Below are 21,147 nucleotides of genomic sequence, written 5' to 3' on the forward strand. Positions count from 1 at the left end.
TAGGTCAAAGGTCACAGTTGTGTTTCTCTGTGGTGATAATCAGATTCTTCACCTGCTCTCTCAGAAACATGAAGGTGAAGGATCGTTTTAATTCCTGAGTCATCAGCTGCGACACCACGAATCCACCTCAGGGGAGAGAACTGGAGAGTCTGGCTGCAGGAAAACCAGCAGCAGTGGGGAGGGAAGAGACGCTGATCTTCGATTTTTTATTTTTTTACCATGCAATTGCTGCTGTGAATTCATCCCCGAGTAGATTTTTCAATTTTCACCTCAAACATCTCTGTCTGAAAGCGCCAAGAAACATCTCAAATCACACGTCACAGTTCTATGTTCATATCTGAGGCAGACAAAGTAGCTCCCTCGGCGGTTTTGCAGAGAGCTCCTTTAAAAATTGACCGGCTGACAACACTTTAAATCAGGCTGGGAGTAAAAATCCCCAAAGAGGAGGAGGAGGAGGAGAAAAAGGTGACTCTGGCATTTGTGTATTTCTCCAGGGAGATGTGCGTCCTCACAGATAGTAATTATGGGAGAGTGGATGTGTGAAGACAACCGGACCTGTTCCTGAAGAGTCCAGCTCCACATTAAAACTGGAAGGAAGAGCTTGGCTTTCCGGCAGATACATCAATTCTCTTAACTGAAGGTCTAAAGGTCCCGTAGCTGTTTTCCAGGATGGAATTGAAGGCTTTTGCACAACTTGGAAACCCAACAGCCGCCCTTATTGATGACTTAGTAATTGATATATGAACTAATGACGCATTGATGATAAAAAAAAAAATGTTAATTGCATCTTTAAACCTTTTTTAAAACAATACCTCATCAGAAATACTTTCTGATTAAATTCAACAATGAACATGTGTCATTTAACTCAAATCATATACTGAAACTATAAAATCAAAACTTCACTTCCGCCACATGACGTTTTTATTATTGTTGTTATGGTTATAGATATTTAAATAATTCCATGACAATGAGGTGGAGAATAGACAAAATGTGTAAATATTCCTGTGAAGCTCTGAGCTGTGAGTGACTTCTCTGTTTGCCTGCTTTTCACTGCTGCCATCAGACAGAAACATCTCGTCTCCCTCAGCTGGAAGGTTATCGATGAGATTCCTCGTCAGTATAACAGGTCGATTTGGAGCGTTGGTTTCCTGACAGAGCGGCTCAGGACGCTCAGGAGTGTTTTCCCTGAAGGAGACGGTTAGATTATCATACCAACACGTTTGATCGGCTCCTCCTCAGGCTGGAATAACGACATCCTGCGGTTGGACGTTATGTAACATGTGACTCCATCTCTGAGACTCACAGCATCTACAGATTAATAAGCATTCAATTCAGATTCATTCTAAAGAAATTTTCCTTTGCGTTCTTTTATCTCGCTTGTCAGTTACAACTTGTGCAATTTTTCAAATACTAATAATTCATTTACTTCAATCAATCTTATCATGTTTTGCCCCCCCACCCTGCTGGGCCCCCGGACCAGGTAATTCATACATTGGTCACGTTAGCTGATCAGTCATAAATGTAAAGCTGAATATGAAAATAAGTGTGTTTCGAGCTGGATTATGTTTTTCATGTAAAGGTGCAGCATTAGTGACCTCAGACTGATTTGTGTCTCACGTTTGTCGGCCCACCAAGCAAACCAAAAAATAAAAAATAAAAAATGAACAGCTGGGACTCCTTCAATCAAGGTTACAGCAGCAATCTCCCAGAATGCCACACGGGCTGACATCCAGTTTTTAATCCGGCCTGGAGCTGGTTACTGCCCCGTCCGTTTGGAGCATCTACGCAGATAAACTGACTCAATTTCCTGACGACGAAAAGCTTGGCTGAATGCAGCCGAGGCAGAGATAAGAGCAAAGGAGTCCCGCTCTTGTGTAATTAGGATAAACTGTGGCGTTTGCATAGCAAAGGGAACGGAGCTCCAGCAGAGAACTGACCAAATCGTTTTCATGTTAGGAGGTTTTCTGGAAACCTGCCACACAGGAGTCCAGTCCTGATTAGGAGGAAGACCATGAATTTAACACGTGAAGCTGCTTCCAGGTCCAGTTCATTAAAGCTTCTGATATTCTAACGATAACTGACCTGCACTGCAGGTTGGCTGCTGTTTTACTGTGAGTTAGTTATAAACAGTTCATATTTTATATCTTATCATAGAATGACTATTAAAACTCCTACGGAGCAGAGGAAGAACGGACACAGAACAATAATGAAGAGTCAGCCACGAAAAATCAATATAACTAATTATTTATAGTCGTTTAGCAGCTCGTGGATCGACATGTGGAGCATGAGCCACAATCCAGCCAGAGGCTTTAGTTGCACTACTTTCTCTGCCATGTTTCTTATCATGTCTCTACTGCTGTTATATAATGGACATTTTAGGTTAAAAGATTAAATGTAATTCAACGCAACAAAAAAATTAAATGAATATATCGTATATAAAAATATAAAGCCAGCTTTGTCTTTTGGACACGAATCCGCCCCAAAAAATAGATTTAACCACAGCTCCAATTCTGCTCCTCCATTTTACAACCAGAAGGTGAGAAAGAGGAGAAGAGACGCCGAGCAGTTAGAGAAGATTCAAACTGGTCGAATCTGTGAAGAGGAGATGGAGTTCAGTCCTGAAAAATCCAATATACACCTGAACGCCAACGTTTCACTGAAGATGAGGCGCTTTAAAAAGTTTGAGGTTCTCTAAACTACCAAAGAAATGATAATAATGATGCCAGTAATAGTCGGAATTTTAAGCACTAAAGTAGCAGCTTAACAATTAACTCACAAAATACAATACAATTTAACTCATTTTAAACAGGTTTTAAAGTTCATCCTTAAACTTTAAACAGTCACATGCTAAGCTAAGATAAGCTAAGCTAACTAGCTGCTTGCTGTTTGTTAAACGGACTGAAGGGCACCGATCTTCATTTAACGCTCAAATGCAAATGAGTCACGTTTATTTGAAGCTAACAAAGTTTTTTAAGATGCTGCAGAAGGCGATTTAGAGGAAGCAAAAGAAGTACGGTGGCCCTGAGAGCTCATGTGCATTTCCAGCACATTTCTTCAACCTGACAAACATGTTAGTTAACAGCAAAAAGTAAAATGTCATAACGTCCTCATGAAGGTAAAACATTTAATACCAGCCTGTCTGTTGTTGTTGTTGTTGGGAAACTGAGAACCCTCCAACTGGCCTTCAGTCCGACAGCCCCCCCGTCTGAAGCACATGGACACAGAAACAGGTGATCTTCCACCATGATCGAGGTGCAGCCGCCCCCACACGGACCACAGATCCACGTGACGCACACAACGCTGAGAGGACACATGCACATGGAGGGAAAATAAATTGCTCCCTGACACAGCTCCTCTCAGCCGCTTGGATGCCATTTTTATTTATTTATATATATATATTTAATTTTTTTCCCTCAGCGCTTCCTTGACAACAGCGCTGTAGGAGGGATATTTATTCCCCTCGCCGTCCACCAAAACTCTCCGCTCCTCATCTTTGACCTGAACTGACCAGAGCTGTTCTTCAGTTTATAATAATCATTCAACTCGAAGTACAATAGCGTAAATACAGCAGCTTGTTTCTCGTGCCACTGTTTGAAGATGAGCATGGCTAAAACGATTAAATTCCTCTCGTGGCGGCGGCCTAACTCAAAAGGACAACACACGGCAGATTACCCAGCATCCTCTGGCCATAAACAGTAAATTAAAGCGCGATCACACGATGAGAAGGTCGTGATTAATTGAAAAAAATGTGCATTGAAGGAGGGACGATGTTGGTTTGAAGCTCTTTGGCAGGAGTTTCAAACCCAAAATGATCGGAATGATAAGACTATTAAAAATACAACTGCTGCTGCTGCGATCGGCCGTCGATGAGAAATAAGTCATTTAATGTCAAAATGACCAAACTAATCCTTTTTTTTTTTTTTTTTTTGGTGCAAGTTTGAGTCCAATCCAGGACATAGCCTTATCCTCTGACACTGACAGCAGCTTCCATCACTTTTTATCTGTTATATTTGGTCTGCCTGGTCGCTGAGAGGACATTCAGCCGTCTGTCAGCTGGTTTAACTTCCAGCAGGTGATGACTGACTGGTAAACGTGCGGCCTGCCGACCCCGCTCAGCCTCAGGGTTTTTATTTAATGTTCATATTACATTAAGCTTTGTGTGGATTCAAGGATTTGCTTTCCAATCTGATTAATGATATTTGCCTCCATCCTGATTATACTGGACGCAGCTGACTTCATTTTTTTTTTTATTGTTTGTATAAAATCTGTTTAAAATAAAAGGAAGAATCTCACTTTTGAAGTCTACGAAGGAAAAGATCTGTCTAATAGCTGCAGCGGGTTTGAACATGGCTGATAGCTGCTGAGACACAGATCAGTATAAATGGTCGCGTCCAATATGCCATCGTTGTGTGTGAGTAATGGACGAGCGTGCACGAACACGCAGTCTCAGGAGTGTGGTGTTGCCTGCAGAGTCAGATATTCAGGACGCTCCTCCTGACCAGACAGCCGCCGCCTTGGAATATGAACAGTGTCTGATTATCAGCAGACACAGATGGAGAGAAAAGACTGCCTGCCCCCCAGTCACAGTTTGAACACTTCTGTAATAACCGATTTCATGTTTAAACCAACAGTAACACCCACAAACTTCCTTCAGGTTAAACTTTGATTAAGGTTTGTGTTTGCTAAGAAACTCTGCTTCGTTAAAGTCCAAAACGCCAACACTAATGATCTTAGAGCCCGGTGACCGACGGGGGGGCGGAGGTCCTCGGATGGATGGAGCAGATTGGAGTGTGGAGGTGCTGAGGCACTGAAAGATTTGTGGACGAGGAGAAGTGTTTTCAAAATAAATGTGTTATTTAAGTGGGAGCTGAAGGGATTGAGGGGGGGGGGGGGGGCAGAGAAGTCTGGCAGCCGAAGTCCGTTTAACCTCTGAGAGGGTTCAGCCGGGACAAGAGCGCTACAGTGGCGGGCTGAGATGGAATAAAAAGAAGAGAGGTGATCATGTTGTTACATGGTAGTTATTTGTTTTCACAAAGACTGCGGTGAGAAATGTAATTACTATCTGGATTACACTCTGCTCTATTGTGTTATGTAGAAAAGGCCCCGGGGCCAAATCTTCAGTGCCACACAACTGAAAATGTTTCCTACTTCAAAGAAATACACGACAGTCCCAGAGAGACAGAAGAAGAGGACGAAGAGACAAAAACACAAATAAGACAAGAGAAGAAGAAAGAAGGGCGTAACCGTGACGAGATGGAGAACCATAAAAAGACACAAAATGTGACAAAATAACCACAAAGATAGTAAAGTGACAATAAAACAACCACAGAGAGACACAAAATGGCCGAAAAGAGAATAACCAGAGAGGACGAGGACGACACAGAGCTGAACAAGGTGATAAAAGCCACAACATGGCTGTAAAGAAACACAAAAAAAGCAGCAGACAAGACAGAAAAGATATAGAAGGACCACAAAGACACACACCAGCTGCAAATGAAATAAAAAGACCAAAAAAGAGATTCCAAACAGCCACAATGAGACACAAAAAGGTACAAAATGTCCATAAAGACACATCTAACAACAAAGAGACACAAAATTACTACAAACCACTGAACAAAAAAGACAAAAAATTACCACAAAGGCAGATAAAACAACAACTAACAGACACACAACGACAAACAGACACTAAACAACCCCAGGTACACAAAAAGCTGCAGGAGGATGAGCGGTGGTTTTGTTTCCTGAGCTCAGGACGCTCTCAGACAGACACACAAATCTCCATCTCTGAGAACCGAAGCTGACAGATTCAAATGTAAACTTCTTTATTTAACAGTCAGAAACTAAGTTCTGGTCCGGTTCGGTCCGCTGGGTCTGCTTCTATCTACTGACCATCAGGGGGCAGCAACACCGGTTGGAAAAGAAGTCAGATTGGATTGAAGTCTATGGGAAAATGTCCCTCCTACTCCCTGATGAGTTTATGGTCTCAGTCTTCAACACGACATGATGTTTGAGCAGGAAGGAGGGGAGGGGCTAGGGGGCGGGGCTACTGTGTGATTGGCAGACTGAACCAAAGGTCAGCTCTGGCCCTCGCTCTTCCTTCATTGGGAGATGACTTACAGCGTTTACTTCCAGATTGTTTAAGGAGGTAAAGGTAGAAATGAAGTGAAATCACATCAACACGTGCACATTTAGCATGTTTGCGTGAATTAGGTTTTTGTGCTGACTGTGGATGTTTTTGACAGGCAGACAGGACAAAACGTCTCCTCAAGCACACCAGGTCCGTCCACAGGAAGCTGCACTCGCTGTACAATCTGCAGCCTTCCTTGTTCTTTTGGTAAATGTGATTTTCTGGCATCCCACCAGAGGATTTTTTTGGGCGGTGGAGGTGATCCTTTCCACACAGCGACCTCTCTTCGCCATTTAAGGCTGCCAGGACGCACAGCTGCCAAGGCGGCTTTGACGTTTTTCCTCCAGTGAAGGAACACCAATTTAAAAGTCTGTATGCTATAGCTGCCACCGGCGGACTGATCACCACTCTGCAGGAGTTGGTGCAGTCCAGGCCGCTGCAAACAAACAGATAATCCATCTCTGTAAGTGAAATTTAGTTTTACTGGAATCATAGGGAAAGAAAAATACTGTCATTAGTCTCACTGTCAAGAATAATTCAGCCCTTCGTCTCGGCCCCGCTGCTCTACAGCTGCAGGCAGTAATTTATTCACAAACATAATGGCCTCATGGAATACACCGGATACTCTCAGAGCACCTAAACAACAGAGAGAAAATTTACATCAATTTACATCAGCGGAAAAAAGAGCCGACATATTCACTGGTTTTCTCTTTTTTCACAGCAGATTATTCTGCATAGCAACCGATGAACTCAGTGATTCAGCAAGCTTCATGAAGAATATGTGTGAATGAAAATATTGATTTGAATTCAGATTGTGATGCAAACAAAGTGTTGATTTCAAATCTAATCCAGACGCAAACATCTTATTTTATTTTACTTCCTGAATCAATCTGCTGCCACAGTGTTTATATTTGAGGTTCTCAGTGAATTGTCTTGAAAACTATTTCTATCTGTGCTGAACTTTGGCTTTGATGCTCCCGCATGAGCTGTAATAACTTTACATTAGAAAAGAGCCTTTTAGAAGTATGGAGGTGGAGTCAGTGCATTAACATCCTGAACGTTAGCCTGTTAGCATCTGTCATTAAAAACAATCCACCACATATCTACATATAAAATATTTCATCAATCAATATTATGCTCTTTTTTTCTGTTTTTTCATCAGCTTGTTAAAAGTCTGCAGGTTTTCTGCCGAGTCTCTCAGATTTAGCCGTCACTGATCAGAAAAGTTCTGATATTCTTTACAAATCTTTCTGAGAGATTCCCGATTTCAACTCCAGTTTGAGTAACTCCAGAACTAAACACTTTACCACTACAGCTGTTTTTGGAGCATCTACAGTAAAATAAATTCTGCTCTTTAGTTCGTCAGAGTGAACCAATAGATCAACACTTTTCTCCACAGAGGCTGACATTCAGCTGATGATGGAGAATTAGTCTTTAAATATTCTCACCTTCAGGTTTGCATTGTGGGCCGGCTCGATGAGGAATTGTGTTGTCTGACTGGAGATAAGGAGTCCGGCTCTGTGAGGGCAGGAAATGTCCGAGGCCCCCGACGAGCCTGCTCATCAATCCAGCCACGCAGGGACAGGGACACACCACGAGACAACAACAGTCCACTGAGGCTGCAGCAGAAAACAACAGGCAGGAAAACCACAAGAGAATACAGAAGACTGAAAATAAAAAGACATTTTTAAACCACAGACTGCATCCTGTAATTCATCTTCTAGATTTATTTTAAAACTGGTGCTTCCCACCTGTCAGGAAGCTGCTGTGTTCTATTTCACTTCATCAACACACTAACAGCTGAACTTGCATATTCGAGGAATTCATCAAAGCGAAGAGGAAATTGTGTCACTGCACCATGAAGCTGTAATTAATACAAGAGAAATTATGTAAAAACATGCAAATAACCTTTTCAGCATCAAAAACAAATTCATGGCAGTTATGTAAAAACAGAAAAGTGGGCTAATGGATCAGAGCGTTTGGACTTTATTGTGTTTGCAGAAGAAGAAAGAAGAAACATCTGTATGAAAATTATTGTAGCATGACCTAAAAACTAAAAAAATGAATAAATACATTTATGCAGCATGAAAGCCGGGATGCAGATAGATTGATGATGTAAATACGACATAAATGATCAGCGTTGTGTGATACAGTCTTTAAAGCCACATGAAAATTTAAACTGATTCTAATCTCCAAAAACACACGTCACACAAGAGCACAGAATTTTGTGAAAAATGAATGAAAATATGATTTTATCGCAGATTGGTGAATGCTCCAGTATTTTAATCAGCCTGTGAATGCTGACACCTGGTGGACAGACATGTTGAGTCTCCCCTTCAAAGTTTGTACATGTGGAAAAATAACCCGTCAACAGACCGGATTTTGTTTAATAACATACATTTTTAATGTGATTGTTTTCAGTTTCAGTTAGAAGTCAACGTGCATCGTTCTCAGTGTTTCAAGTTTCCACTCACCGTGACGTCACCTGCTGATTTGAGGCCTGCAGTTTGCAGCCATCTTGGATTTTTGAACCAGGAAAAGGTGGAGTTGACCTGCTCTGTTCTCTATCGTGATTGGATGGTACAGTCTATCAATCAAACTTTGGCCCCGCCCCCAACTCCTCCCCTCCTTCCTGGTCTGTTTCCCTCTAAATGGAGCATCATCTAAAAAAATGAACATCATGTTGTGTTGAAGACTGAGACCATAAACTGATCAGGGAGGAGGAGGGACATTTTCCCATAGACTTCAACACAACAAACTGAATGTTTTCCATTCCAGAGTCAGTATTTATAAAAAACTACAGATCATTTTCATGCCGTTATCTTTTATCCATGCAGGGTGAGAAATAGGGAAAGCACGCAGCTGTCTGACGCCGTCCAGTCGAAGATCATGTGGCGGCATCGTCGACTCATCAACAGTTTTCACACCACATATTGTGCATTACCACCATAAAAATGACAACAGTTATAAAATACAAGACGAAGAACACGGAGTCTATGATTTCTGCCGCTCGTTGGAAGCGTCCAGGTTTTTTCTTGCGGGTGTTTTGTCTCGCAGCTTCCTGTCGAGCTGCCTTCACTTCCTCCAGGATCAGTTTCAGTACGTCTGGGTCACTGGTCCCGGGCAAAGGCAGCGGATTCTGGATTGGTTCTGTGCAGGAAAACAGCTGTCATCATTCTGCTTCATCATGCTGATTACTTTATCTTAGCTGTAAGTAAACAGCAGTTCACGGTTTCGAATGAACTGCAGTTACAAACAAAAGGAAATACCTTGGTGATAGCTGGTTTCCGGCTGAATCTCCTTTTTGGCTTTAACGGACCTGTGAGCGCAGCAAACATCCAGATCCACGAGGAAGCTGACCAGCATGGACTCCAGCAAGCTGATCCCCACAAGGGTGAAGATGGAAACACAGTACCTGGCTGGAATAAACAGAGAGTTTATTAGTGTTAACGCCATAAGAAGGTCATGATGATGATCACAGGCGGGGGGGGGGCACCAATCATCGGCAGGTTGTCTTCAGTGGAGGGCAACATATCCTTGAGAATCAGCAGCAGGACGGAGATGGACAGCAGGATGGTGACCTTGAAGCTCAGCTTTTCACCTCTGGCCTCGTTGATGAAAAATGAAGCCAGATCCAGGATCAGGAAATAAAACAGGGGTATGATTAGATCTATGACGTAGAGCAGCGGCTTCCTCATCAGGGTGACCTGAGAAACACACATCCATGAAGTAATAGGAAAACATTACTGTGGAGATGTGCAAGAGTTTTCGTAGGTTTTCTTACCGTGTACATGAGCTGGCTTCGACCTGGAATGTCTTCATGCAGTGTGAGAACTAAAAGTTCTATATTTATCAGTCTCCATTCGCCGTGTGTGACCATGATGTGCTCGGAGATGAAAGTCAGAGTTGTGTCACTGGTAATTGCTCCCAGTGTGAGACTGTCCGCTGCACGGATAATAATAAAGGAAGAATCATCACATTTGTTTCGATAAATAAGCTCCAGCTCGTGTGGCGACGCCTACCTGTGTAACTCATAGAGGTAAATCTGATATGGCAACTTTGAACATCAAAGGGGAACAGGAAGAGGTCGAACTGACAGGTGAAGGTCAGCCGCTGGCGTCTGCTCGCTGACGACAAACCGTTGGACTTCAGAACGATGTATGGGCTGTCCTGGATGCTCCCAGAGTCCGAGGCGCTGGAGGGACGACAGGAAATGACATTTATTTATTTGTGTTCAGTGATTCAGTGAAGGGTTTAAGCAGCTTCCGACAGGACTGTGTCTTTTCTTTTCTACGATAAACGATCTTTATAAAGAGAGACTGTACAAAGTCAATGTTTGTTTCGATAATCCAGCCAGCCAGCCACTGTCTATATCACAGCCAATCCCGGCTGACCTTTGACCCTGGACAGATCAGCAGTCTGTCACAGAGTCAGCATGCAGACACATTAACCTGGCAGCAGCACTAACCACTTTCCCACCGTGCCTCCTTTTGAGTACATCACACATAAAAATTATTTTTCCTCCTTTGCACATTTGTTTTTCTTTGGACTCGGGTATCTTCATGTCACTGTCGTGTTTACAGTTTGTCTCACTCTCTTTACTATTGTTTGACTAGATAACTAGTTTTTCTCAGTTTCTGAGTTTAAGAAACAATAAAAATCTTTTCAGAGTAAGCTCTGCCATCTTGACTCTCGGCTATGAAACGAAACTTTGAGTTCAGACCAAACGTGAGTAATGGCTCAGTGACTCAAACATACTCCTCTTGGATTATAATGTCTGGAATCCAAAGCCTGGAGCCGGGAACGGTCACGCTGTCTATCCCACAAAAGTCTGAAGGATTCCAAGACAGGAATTCATTTTTCCACACCTGGGAAAAGAAAAAAAAATGGTGGTGGCGACGCTGAAATGAGATAAATGAAGAACATCAGCTGATGTTTGAACGGCACTTCGAACAGTCCAGGTTCTTACCATGTTGAGCCAGATGTGACTGGTGATGGTTTGGGACTTCTCATTCTGCAAACGAGCAGCAGCAACGTGGTGAGAACTCAACAACAGAACACACAGACTCAGATTTTATCCAGTTTGATATCTGACACATTTTAAAACTTGATGAAAATATTCAGTAACAGTATACCAACATGGTGTCTTCTGTCGGATTGCAAAACATATAAAAAAATATGATAGTTCTCTGTTAGATATGTTGAATCTGCAGGAACATCCATTATAATAAAAGATGTTATTTAAAGTTAGTTCAGTCCAGTCAGATAACAAATCTGAGGGGTCAGGAGATGTTTCATGGGATGTGGATGAAAGAGAAAGTCAAGAAAAAAAGAATCAAAGGTATGGATAGTTTTTAGAGAATTTAGTAACATGGAAGATGATGAGGATGTAAAACATCAACATCAAACATTCAGCATAAAAATCTTAAAAATATATTCGGACTAAAACTGCAGCTGTGGCTGAATGACTGTACATTTAGTTTAATTTACAAAGAAAGAGACACTCACCACCTCTAAAATGCCGTACAACAGCATGTCCAACAGCACGTTGGTCGGCATCGTCCAGTTTTTAACAGGTCGAATGATTTCTAGATTTAAGCTTGTTGAAGTCAGGTTTAAATGATTCAGCAGACCTGAGTACGAGCAGTCTGGGGTCTGACTGCCACAAACACCTGGAAGGAAGGAGTGAAAGAAAACCTGAGTTACAGTGATTCATTTTATCATGAAAAACTGAATTTGAAGTTTGAATGAACAGCTCACCAATGAAAGCGAGAAAAATGAGCGTCGTCAGAGCTGGCATGGCTGTTTTCCTTCAGCAGAGTAAGAGCTCATCATCCCAACCTGCTCACTTATATCAAGACGGACAATGCAGGCGTTAAGTGCGGAGGAAATATCAATAGATCTAATATAATCTAATTCCCCTGTCAAAGTGGAATAAAGCCTCCCATTGTTCCTGCTTTGGGTTAACACATTGAATGACCCGAGCACTTCTATTGTCCAGCTGCAGCCGAAGCAAAGAGTCAACATGACGAGACCCCAGTGAAGCTTCAGATGGAGTTTACAATAGCAGTGGTAAGTAAAAAAATAAATAAACCTGCACACCGTGGAACATGAAACTCCCATCGTGGTTTTAATTAATTTCATTTAAAACATCTTAAGTCTTCTGTTTCATCACAAAACACATTTAACTCCCTAAAGAAAAAAACAATTAGCAACATTTCGTCTTTAATAAGGAGCTGCATTTTTTATATACATATATATATGTCCTAACATTGTTGTGTTGTTAGAGATGCTCTGACCTGCAAAATAGATATGTGAGGATCAACTTCCTCAAACTTCCATCTGTGAGGCGGTCGATGATTGTAGTATGGAACATTAGTTATTTTAGTGCAAATTTATCAGCAATCATGATGCACACCTTGGATTTTGATGATCATTTTCCTATTGCCACATAAAGCTAGGAAGTTTAGAAGGTCCAAAAAAAAAGAAACAACAAAAAAACGCAGATCCATCGTTTGTTTTCTAGAAGAAACTTCTCTCAAGGAAAACAAATCTTTACTTTAAAGAAACTGAAGGGTTGATTTTCTGATGGGTTGCCAAACACAGAATCTATAATGTCAAATCTAAATATAAAAAGTGATCATTTTTATAAAACAACACACACTCTGTCCATCTCAGAGCTCTGAGCTGGGGAGTAAAAGCTTTGCCACCGAAAATACCCCCCCCCCACAGTAAGACACATAAGAGAACGATGCAGCGTCCGCCACCCAACAGACGCACATTTATTTAAAAGTCCTGGGTGACTTTTGGGTGAAGGGAGCAGCGAGGTCTCAGGGGTACACGTCCTTTGGCAGCTGGAAGTCTTTGAAGGTGTAGAAGGAGATGTCTCCGTGGTCGACCACAGCGATGACCACTGGGACGTCTCCGCTCTGGGAGGCCAGCAGCTTGATAGCACGCAGGTCCGGCACGGGATCATCGAAACTATAAAACACCAGAGGAAGGAATCACAAGCTGGATTCAATTCAGCCAACAGCAGCTATGTGTTCTGGTCAGATGTGGGGAAAACATCTCGATGCCTATCAGTCCGTATTTTCTGCCATACAACAGTAATGAACTGGTTCATGAGATAACTGCAGTCTCAATCACAGTAAGAGCACACAAAGGATCCATTCATCTGCAGTCACTGTGCGACTGATGCCTGTTGTCTGCTGTTAACTGACCCGGGAAGCCAAACAACTGTGCTTACCTGCACACACACATGCGGGAGTACGGTTTTCCCGGGTTGCTCTTTTTGAAGTCAGCCACCGTGTCAGGTTGGTAAACATTAAAACAAATCTTCCACTCATCTGACCCTTTCAACCTGAACACACAAAGCACAAGGTCATTAGCGTCTGAATGAGGCGCCACACGTCTCCTGCCGTCTTTGGTTTGGTTTGTTGAGCTCAGAGTTGATGTAACATTATGACACAGGTATAATAACAGGAAGCAGAGACAGATGATACCTGGACGCTCCCTCCAGCAAATTAGTAGATTTGAGTACGCTGATTTTATCCAACAGTTCTCCTGAGGAAAGAAACACAAATATCAGCAACTCAGGAAACAAAAAATAAATGCGTTAAATGTATTTATACTTTACAGAGCAGGTCTGTGTGAGGTCACCTGTGGGGAGGGGCTGTCTCGGGTCGTGTAAAGGGGCGACCTCTCTGTTCCACAGGTGCTCTGGCCGACCTTTGCGTCTCCCCTGCCTCTTCGCCAGGAGCTTCTTATAATCGGCCCAATTGCTGCACTGCTGAACCTTAAAGAAACTCAGAAGGTGACGCTCTGTGATGTTCCTCTTTTATATCCCTTTAAAACATTTATCAGCTGCTACAAACCTCTCTGTCTTTATTGATGTCCCGCCGCCGCCGACACACTTCTTTTTCCCGGTTCCTCTCCTTCGCAGACATCTTCACCTTTCGCAGGTTGATCCTCCCCTTCCAGGCAGCTACGTCGCAGACCCCCACGGCTAAAGCCCCCGGCAGCAGAGAGGGGTCTGGAGAGGCCAGGCAGCCAGAGAGCCGCCCCCCCAGGTCAGGGAAAGGGACGGTGCTGAAGTCCCAGTGGGAGGAAGCAGAGGGGGGGCAGTGAACTGATGCTTTGTGCTTCAGATCCTCCGTCATCCACCAGCTCCTCCCTCTGCGCTCTTCAGCTGTACTGGTGGTGGCGGCCTGCACTGATGGAGCCTCTGAAGAGGCTGTCAGCTGTGACTCTGGGACTGTTTTCTCCTCCTCACCGTCATGCCGAGGTTTATCATCCTCCATTCTCTCAGTGGTCGACTCCTCTGGCGCTTCACTGCGACTAAAACGTGAACGAGAACAAACTTTTCAATAACTGCATATATTTACTTCATACAATGACAGCTTAGCAGGAGAAAACAATAGTTTCAAACAATAAAATATACTTTTGTCACTGAATTCTGTTGATGAAATATAAGAGCAGGTTAATAAATCTATTTTACTGTGTGGAGAGGTTTGTATATAGGACTTGTGTTTGCCTGCATGATGGCGTGGGGCTGGCGCTGCGCTTCCTCTTCAGTTGCCTCCCCGCTCTGTCACGTGACTGAGGCAGGTTCAGCCGCCTCGCGTAGGACGACGGCTCCGAACTGGAAGAAGTCAAAGCAAAACGTGGGCATTCAGCAGGCTTTGGAAACCTGAACCCACTTAAAGTGTCCATCCAGAGAACAGCAGGTCCAAACTACGTCACAAAGATCGTCTATACATGTCCTAAAGGCGCTCTTACCTGGGATCAAACCTGTGCACAACGTAGCCGAGCCTCTTCAAATGCCCAAACACCTTCGTAATGAAAAGGGGCCATTAGATCAGGTCAGGATGGTGTTCCTCTTCCAGAACTTGGATCGGATTAGTATTTGTACCTGATATTGCTGAAGTCTCAGCGTGTTGGGGGACAGAAACCTCTCATAGCCGTCCTGGATGGACAGCGGCAGGTCCCTGTGGAACACCTGCAGGTTTCCCTGTTCACACACAGATGTCATCATTTAATGGTTTCCAGAGCACACCGGCTCCATCGCTGTTATTTAAACAAATCATTTGGTTTTCCAGGAACCACAGACCCGGACCAACTCACACACTCCATCAGGTAGAGCGCCTCTTCAGGGAGGAGGAACTGTTTTCCGTCGGAGGAGAAGCCCATCGTCTGCCAGAACTTTCCCTGTTCAGATAGAAGATATAATCGCTGTATGACATACTTGACAGGATGCAGCGTAGACATTATGAGCTCTTCACAGGGCGGCTGTAGTTGTGTCATTTGAGGCCGGACTCACAGCTGGAGACTGAAGCTCCACAATCTGGTCACCTGGAATCCATTTGGCCCTCACCAGGTTTCCCCTGCAGTCAAATACAACCATCAGTATACTGACAAAGTCAAAGTAAAGCATGGTGGACGGACGGATGGACGGACAGACGGCCTACTCACAGCCTCTCCACTCTCTCCTCTGATATGAGGCTCCAGTGCTCGTTCAGAGACTGCTCAAGTCGCTGTCTCTGCTCCTCCGAGTCATTGGGGAAGAAATCCTTCTGTCCTCGGATTGGGATCTTGTGACTCCTGGACCGAGCAGCAAACAGCTCTGATGGGCTGGAATAATAATAAAAAAGAAATAAATATCAGCTCCAGACACGTGGGAGTGAATGATTTATCACCAAATTAAAGCAGAACAGCCCCGCCTCTATATGCACGCCTGCTTTCTGCTCTGTTTTCCTCTGAATTGGCTCTAATGTTCGATTCAACCACTGAGGAGGTGAAAAGATCTTCTGGTCTTCAAGAGTAAGAAATCTTTCAGCAACAACAACAACAACAACAACAAAAAGCCAGATTAGTTTTGTGAGCAAGTGCTCTGGATGAGGAGCAATAAGTGGGAGAGAGGAATGAATCTCATTTACTGTCAACAAATCCTGAAAGAAATGTCCAGAAAGTGAAAGAGGGGAGTTTCTACAACAGGACAGTAGTCCAGCAGACCTCAGAATCCACCGTGAACCGGCTCAGGGATGACACCTCTCAGTGTCAATCAAGGAAGAACAATAAGTTCTTCAACTTTTGTACTTTTGCAAAACATCTTCAGGCATGTCTCGATAAAACTCGTCACCAGAACGACAAGCTCACCTCAATCCAGCCTGTGCTGTATTTTTTCTACTTCCATGAGTCATGACTTTGTGACTCATGGTCACAGGACATCGCCCAGACGCTCGACAAAAACAATGAACTGTAAGACACTGACAAATGCAGAAAACAGCAGCTGGGCTTCTTCCTGGTAACACATTATGCTGGTGTTCGCTTCACTTCACTGACTGCTTTAAAGCATTTTTAAATAATACAATCTTACACTGTCATATTTTCCTGCCTTCCCTCTTTAAAGCCACCTCAGTTCTGACAGAGTGCTGTATAAATATAGTTATTATGATAAAGAAGCATGTCACTGTATATGTATAAGTCTTAAGCCTTTCTTCCTCCAACAACACAGATGGAGACAGAGTCTCAGTGTCTCAGTGTCCCTCTGAGGATGAGCAGAGCTCACAGGTTTGATGTCATATTTGATGTGCTGATGATTTCAGCCATGTGTAACTGTGGGATGTCCCAGTGTGTCCATGTGAGCAGCAGGAGACACCAAACAGACCCAACCTGAGACAGAAGCGGGCAAAAGCAGGCGCAGACCCACAAAGACTGAAGCTTTGAACTCTCACCTGAGAATTTCGCTGAAGAAGCTCCTGTCGGTGTCCGGTTTGTGTTTGTCCGCCATGATGAGCCGTCGGCCCGGCTCTTCCTCCGGCTCTCCTCCGGGTCCTACCGCCCGACAGGTTCAGGGTCCGGACCTGCTGTTCACATAAATACATCAGATGTCAGAGTCAATTAAAATTATTACTAACTGGAAACAATTTTAAAGAATATATTTATATGTTATATATGTTATATTTTTTCTGTCTTTCCCTTGTCCAAGATAGAAACAGCTTTTATTACACATAGCTGCTAATAAATCTATTTCTGTCTCTGATTCTACTTTGTTCTGGGTTTAAATAAGAACCGGGCCCATTTGTCCACCTACTTTAACATGAATAAGCTCTACAGAAGCTGCAGCTCGGAGTTCACTGTCATCAAAAAGAAGCATGAAGGTCAACACGGGCTGCAGGCACGGACGGGGTTCGAACCCGCGATCTTCGGTTTACGAGACCGACGCCTTACCACTTGGCCACCGCGCCCGGTAGTGTAAGTGCAGAGACGGGTGTGTAGTTGAATCTGTGCATCTGTGGCTGTTTTTGTGTTGTGTTGTGCTGCACCGACAGGCTCCGGCTCCAAACTCCCCTCAGGACGCTTCACATTTCCCATTTTTCTTAAACATCTCACTTCTACACAAGTTGATTCTTTTTTTGTTTAGTTTTTCCGTAAAATATTTCATATTCAATCCTGAAATCAGAAAACGACCAATCTGAATAATTTGAGGGAAGATTCCTGTTTTTGGACGTTTATTATTTCTATTTGCCGGTATCATAAAGAAGCCGTGTTAATATCTAAATCCGCCTTGAAACGAATCTTAGGGAGAGCCGGATGTTACGGCAGAAATCATTATTGATGGTAAACACTGATTTATAAATCCGTATTGTTTTGCTCGCGGAGGAAACTAAAAAGTTGCATATACTTCAATGAAGTTTGGCGGACGTTGCGTCATCGGACACGTGATCTCGATCGGAGCCACACCCGGAAGTGGCAGCGGCTGGACTCGATGGGAGCTGAAGCACGGCGGAGATTTAACCGGAATACGATGTGAAAGTCGTGCGATCATGTTTAAAATGCTGTGCAGGTGTCAGCAGTGACTAAATGCTGTAAGTACCACAACTGATATTTGGTTAAAAAAAAAAAATCTGGTTGAAAGAACAGAGACGTTTTGCTCTCCAGGCTACAGCGTTAGCTTGCTAGCAGATGATCTGTTCAATATTGGAGTTTATTTTTTTTTCTGGAAATGTCAAATTGTCCTGCACATTTTGTTTTTCTGTTTCACTAAAGTCGTCCCTTACTGTTTGTTGGGTTCAAACATGACATATGATGATAATACTCACACCAATCTGTGCATGAATCAAACTATTAGAAATAGTTTACATTTGGGAGAAGCAGAGAAAGAAATCCAGGAAGAGGAAGTGTATTTAAGTGGAGGGTGTGGCCTGTTTGAGCCTCTTTGAGACCAGGCGGTTAGTCCAGGTGAGTTGGTCTGTATTGTTTTGATTTGGTTTAAGTATAGGACTGTTCAGATGAGTTTGGTTGCTGAATCTGCTAGCGTACTTTGTCCTCCACCTCCTGCACGCTGTATACTCATGCCCCCTACCTGAACCAGGGTCTGTATCCCATCCCTACTTTTAACTCCACCTCTTCTATTTCTCCACCCTACCCGAACCAGGGTCAATATCCCCACCCCGCTTTCACTGGTGCAGTTGGTGAGAGGTCAGAGTAGTTGACAGTGGTGCTGTCTGAGATAGTTGTCTTTGTGATGGCTGGCATTAGGGGGGTGACTCTGGGACCCCAGTGTTCACGGTTTAGCCTCCTGGAGGTGTCGTGGGCCTAACTAGACAAAACACCAGTGAAAGGAGGTTCCCACCTGATGACCTCAAAGACATGTTAGCTATCACTGCTCACTGGGCTAGTTAGATATTGTCTGTAGGGTACATGAGGCAGACTGAAAGTTTGTTGTTAGGGAGTTAGTCAATGAGTCTGGTCTTTTTTTTTTTTTTTTTTTTTCAGTAGCACAAGTTTCTTGTGTTTACTCTAAAAAATAGACAAATCCATCCAGATTAACAATGTTGGGATATCTAAATAAGATGTTCATGAAAAAGTATGATACCAACTTCTTTTATTTGAAGCTAAAGGTTGGGAGTAAAAATTAACCAACACAATTTTCTTCTAGTGAAGTCACTGAGTACTTCAATCATGTTTTGGTTAACACAAATGTGATTACAGCCAAATGAAAGTTTAAATGGTGTAATTTTAATTAATTTGGTTCATTGTCAGAGACAGCTGTTTTTTCCAAACTTGATGCGTATGATGACAAGAAAGGAATGCTGTTCAGGGGAATATTGAGTTTCATCCCAGAGTGACCTTGAAGCGTAGCGTTGTTTAATGTAACTGAAATCTTGGCATGTCTTGTGTTCTTGTGCCAGTTTTTGACAGCCTGTTGGATCTGCAGCTGAGCCCGCCCCCCGTCTGCCTCATCATGCCGCTGGTGGTGGATGCCATGTGGGCACTTTGGAGCATTGGAGCTGGCATTTATGACTACTTCCACACCAGTGCAATGGAGGAAAGGATCCATACGCTGGAGAACGTCCTGTCCATCCATCAGTTTGTGATCGCAGGCCTGTCGGCAGGCCTCATCCTGCTCATGACGTATATACTATGGAGAAAACACTAAAGCTTTGTGGACCTGGGCTTCTCCAGTCTTTTTTTTTTTTTTTTACTTTGTCGCAGGATATCTTTCATTATCCATGCTATTTTCCATCCAGATGTTGTCAGTCTGAGTCACACAGCTTCTCCCACTTGAATATCATGCATGTTCAGGTACAATCTGGATGTCCCAGATGAGGTCAGGAGCACTGATGGGCAACTCACCCAACTGTAATAGCTCCAATAAAAACAGGCATTCTGTTGTCGGCACCAATTTGGTAGTCCGACTCAGTTTCCTGTCTGTTTATTTTCAATATTTAACAATCTTGGCAAGTTCCTTGGACTAATGTCTGCATTAACCCAGAATCAGAAATGTTTCTCAAGGTAACTTTGCACTTTTTTGCCAAGCTTGGAGGACTTTAATCTCTAGAAAAACCCACTAAAGTAATGCTCTTGACTGACACTGTTGTCACTGAAATTCCAATGTGATTTATCATTGAAAACCTTTGGTCTGTTACAGAATTTAAGTAAAGTTTAACTGTTGGCTCCAAGATCACAATGTCCTTACTTCATGTTGACAAATTATCACTTTTTTTTCCAAATATAATTATTCTAAAGTTGTTGTTCTTTTAATAGAGATTCTTAATGTCTCTAAGACTATTAAGTTGGTGTTATCGTCTTGACATAATTTATATTGTAATCATGACTTAATAGTTGCCTCTAATACTCCACCATGATGATGAAGGGACACAGCACTATGGGGGGGTAGTGATTATGTTGCACTGTTACAGGCAAGTGACGTCACGTGGTGACTTTTTAAAAGGCATAGAAATGCCTCATGGCTGCTGTGGTTTGTAATTATCCTGGCTCCAGGTGGCAAACTTGAAATAACAGGGTAAATGCAAAAAGCACTGTTAAAAGATTGAAACACCGAGAAGTGAATTCATCTGCTATTTTACTTTTTCTTATTTTTTTTATGCTGAGGATAAAAAGTAGTATGTAATATGTGGTGTTTGGAGCAGGAGAGACGGGTTGTATGAGTGCGTGAGGAAGAGCTTAATTTGTCCTGGTTTTTACCAACACTTATAAGTGACTTTGCTGCTGTATCTGTATACTGTATGTTTCTCTAATGAACCACGTAAAGGTTCATTAGAGGTAAAGGGAATATGTTCAAATAATAAGGTTTCTTCTACATGTTTTTTTAATTGATAACATCTCACTGTCACTGTTGAATAGATAATCTACAATAGGAAGAAAGACTACTTTTCTTTGTTTTTCAAACTATTTTTAACTCTGGATATTTGCTGCCATCGTTTGCTTTTGTATTCATTAAAGGAAATCTGATTAAATTGCAGTTGCAGTGTAAGTTTGTATAATATGAAGGGAAATGTGTATTTTTAGAGGATACAGTCTTGTGGAGGATCTGGAGGCAGAAAGCCTGACTGAAAAATAAATTAACTTTGCCACAGTTGTGCAATTACATGAGTGTGATAGTGATGGGCGCAGATATTAATCATTTGGATATGGGAGAAAACAGAATATGTACAAGATTTTAAAAATCAAAAAGGAATGGAGCCAAACTGTCAGTGCTTGGTATTGGTGCAGCT

The 21,147-nt window shown here is 42.8% G+C and overlaps 3 protein-coding genes, 1 long non-coding RNA gene and 1 other non-coding gene across 5 annotated transcripts in view; 2 read left to right on the forward strand and 3 right to left on the reverse strand.

The window, feature by feature from the left end:
• LOC115048109 (transcription factor 20) overlaps positions 1-7,643 on the forward strand; it is a 31,881-nt gene extending 24,238 nt beyond the window's left edge. Inside the window, exon 7 of the transcript XR_003841042.1 lies at positions 7,582-7,643. The gene's annotated coding sequence lies outside the window, so the exon portion shown is untranslated. The remainder of the gene's footprint in view (positions 1-7,581) is intronic.
• Positions 7,644-7,949: 306 nt separating this feature from the next.
• Positions 7,950-12,019, reverse strand: LOC115047748 (5-hydroxytryptamine receptor 3A). The gene is made up of 9 exons (XM_029508880.1): positions 11,888-12,019; positions 11,636-11,799; positions 11,097-11,141; positions 10,886-10,995; positions 10,150-10,322; positions 9,912-10,072; positions 9,624-9,834; positions 9,397-9,546; positions 7,950-9,277 (listed from the first exon to the last, which is right to left on the reverse strand). The coding sequence occupies exons 1-9, from the start codon at positions 11,925-11,927 to the stop codon at positions 9,039-9,041; spliced, it is 1,293 nt and encodes a 430-aa protein (XP_029364740.1). The 5' UTR covers positions 11,928-12,019; the 3' UTR covers positions 7,950-9,038.
• A 214-nt stretch (positions 12,020-12,233) lies between these two features.
• tsen54 (TSEN54 tRNA splicing endonuclease subunit) lies at positions 12,234-16,950 on the reverse strand. The gene is made up of 12 exons (XM_029508811.1): positions 16,861-16,950; positions 15,599-15,757; positions 15,447-15,510; positions 15,251-15,334; positions 15,039-15,137; positions 14,906-14,958; positions 14,661-14,768; positions 14,002-14,464; positions 13,787-13,922; positions 13,630-13,690; positions 13,374-13,487; positions 12,234-13,108 (listed from the first exon to the last, which is right to left on the reverse strand). The coding sequence occupies exons 1-12, from the start codon at positions 16,914-16,916 to the stop codon at positions 12,958-12,960; spliced, it is 1,548 nt and encodes a 515-aa protein (XP_029364671.1). The 5' UTR covers positions 16,917-16,950; the 3' UTR covers positions 12,234-12,957.
• A 351-nt stretch (positions 16,951-17,301) lies between these two features.
• trnat-cgu (transfer RNA threonine (anticodon CGU)) lies at positions 17,302-17,373 on the reverse strand. The gene has a single exon. It is a non-coding gene; the product is annotated as a tRNA-Thr (tRNA).
• A 491-nt stretch (positions 17,374-17,864) lies between these two features.
• On the forward strand, positions 17,865-20,894 carry LOC115047867 (uncharacterized). The gene is made up of 2 exons (XR_003841033.1): positions 17,865-17,994; positions 19,321-20,894. It is a non-coding gene; the product is annotated as an uncharacterized LOC115047867 (long non-coding RNA).
• Positions 20,895-21,147: the final 253 nt, after the last annotated feature.

The sequence above is a fragment of the Echeneis naucrates genome, chromosome 8, assembly GCF_900963305.1.
Source record: "Echeneis naucrates chromosome 8, fEcheNa1.1, whole genome shotgun sequence".
NCBI lineage: Eukaryota > Metazoa > Chordata > Actinopteri > Carangiformes > Echeneidae > Echeneis > Echeneis naucrates.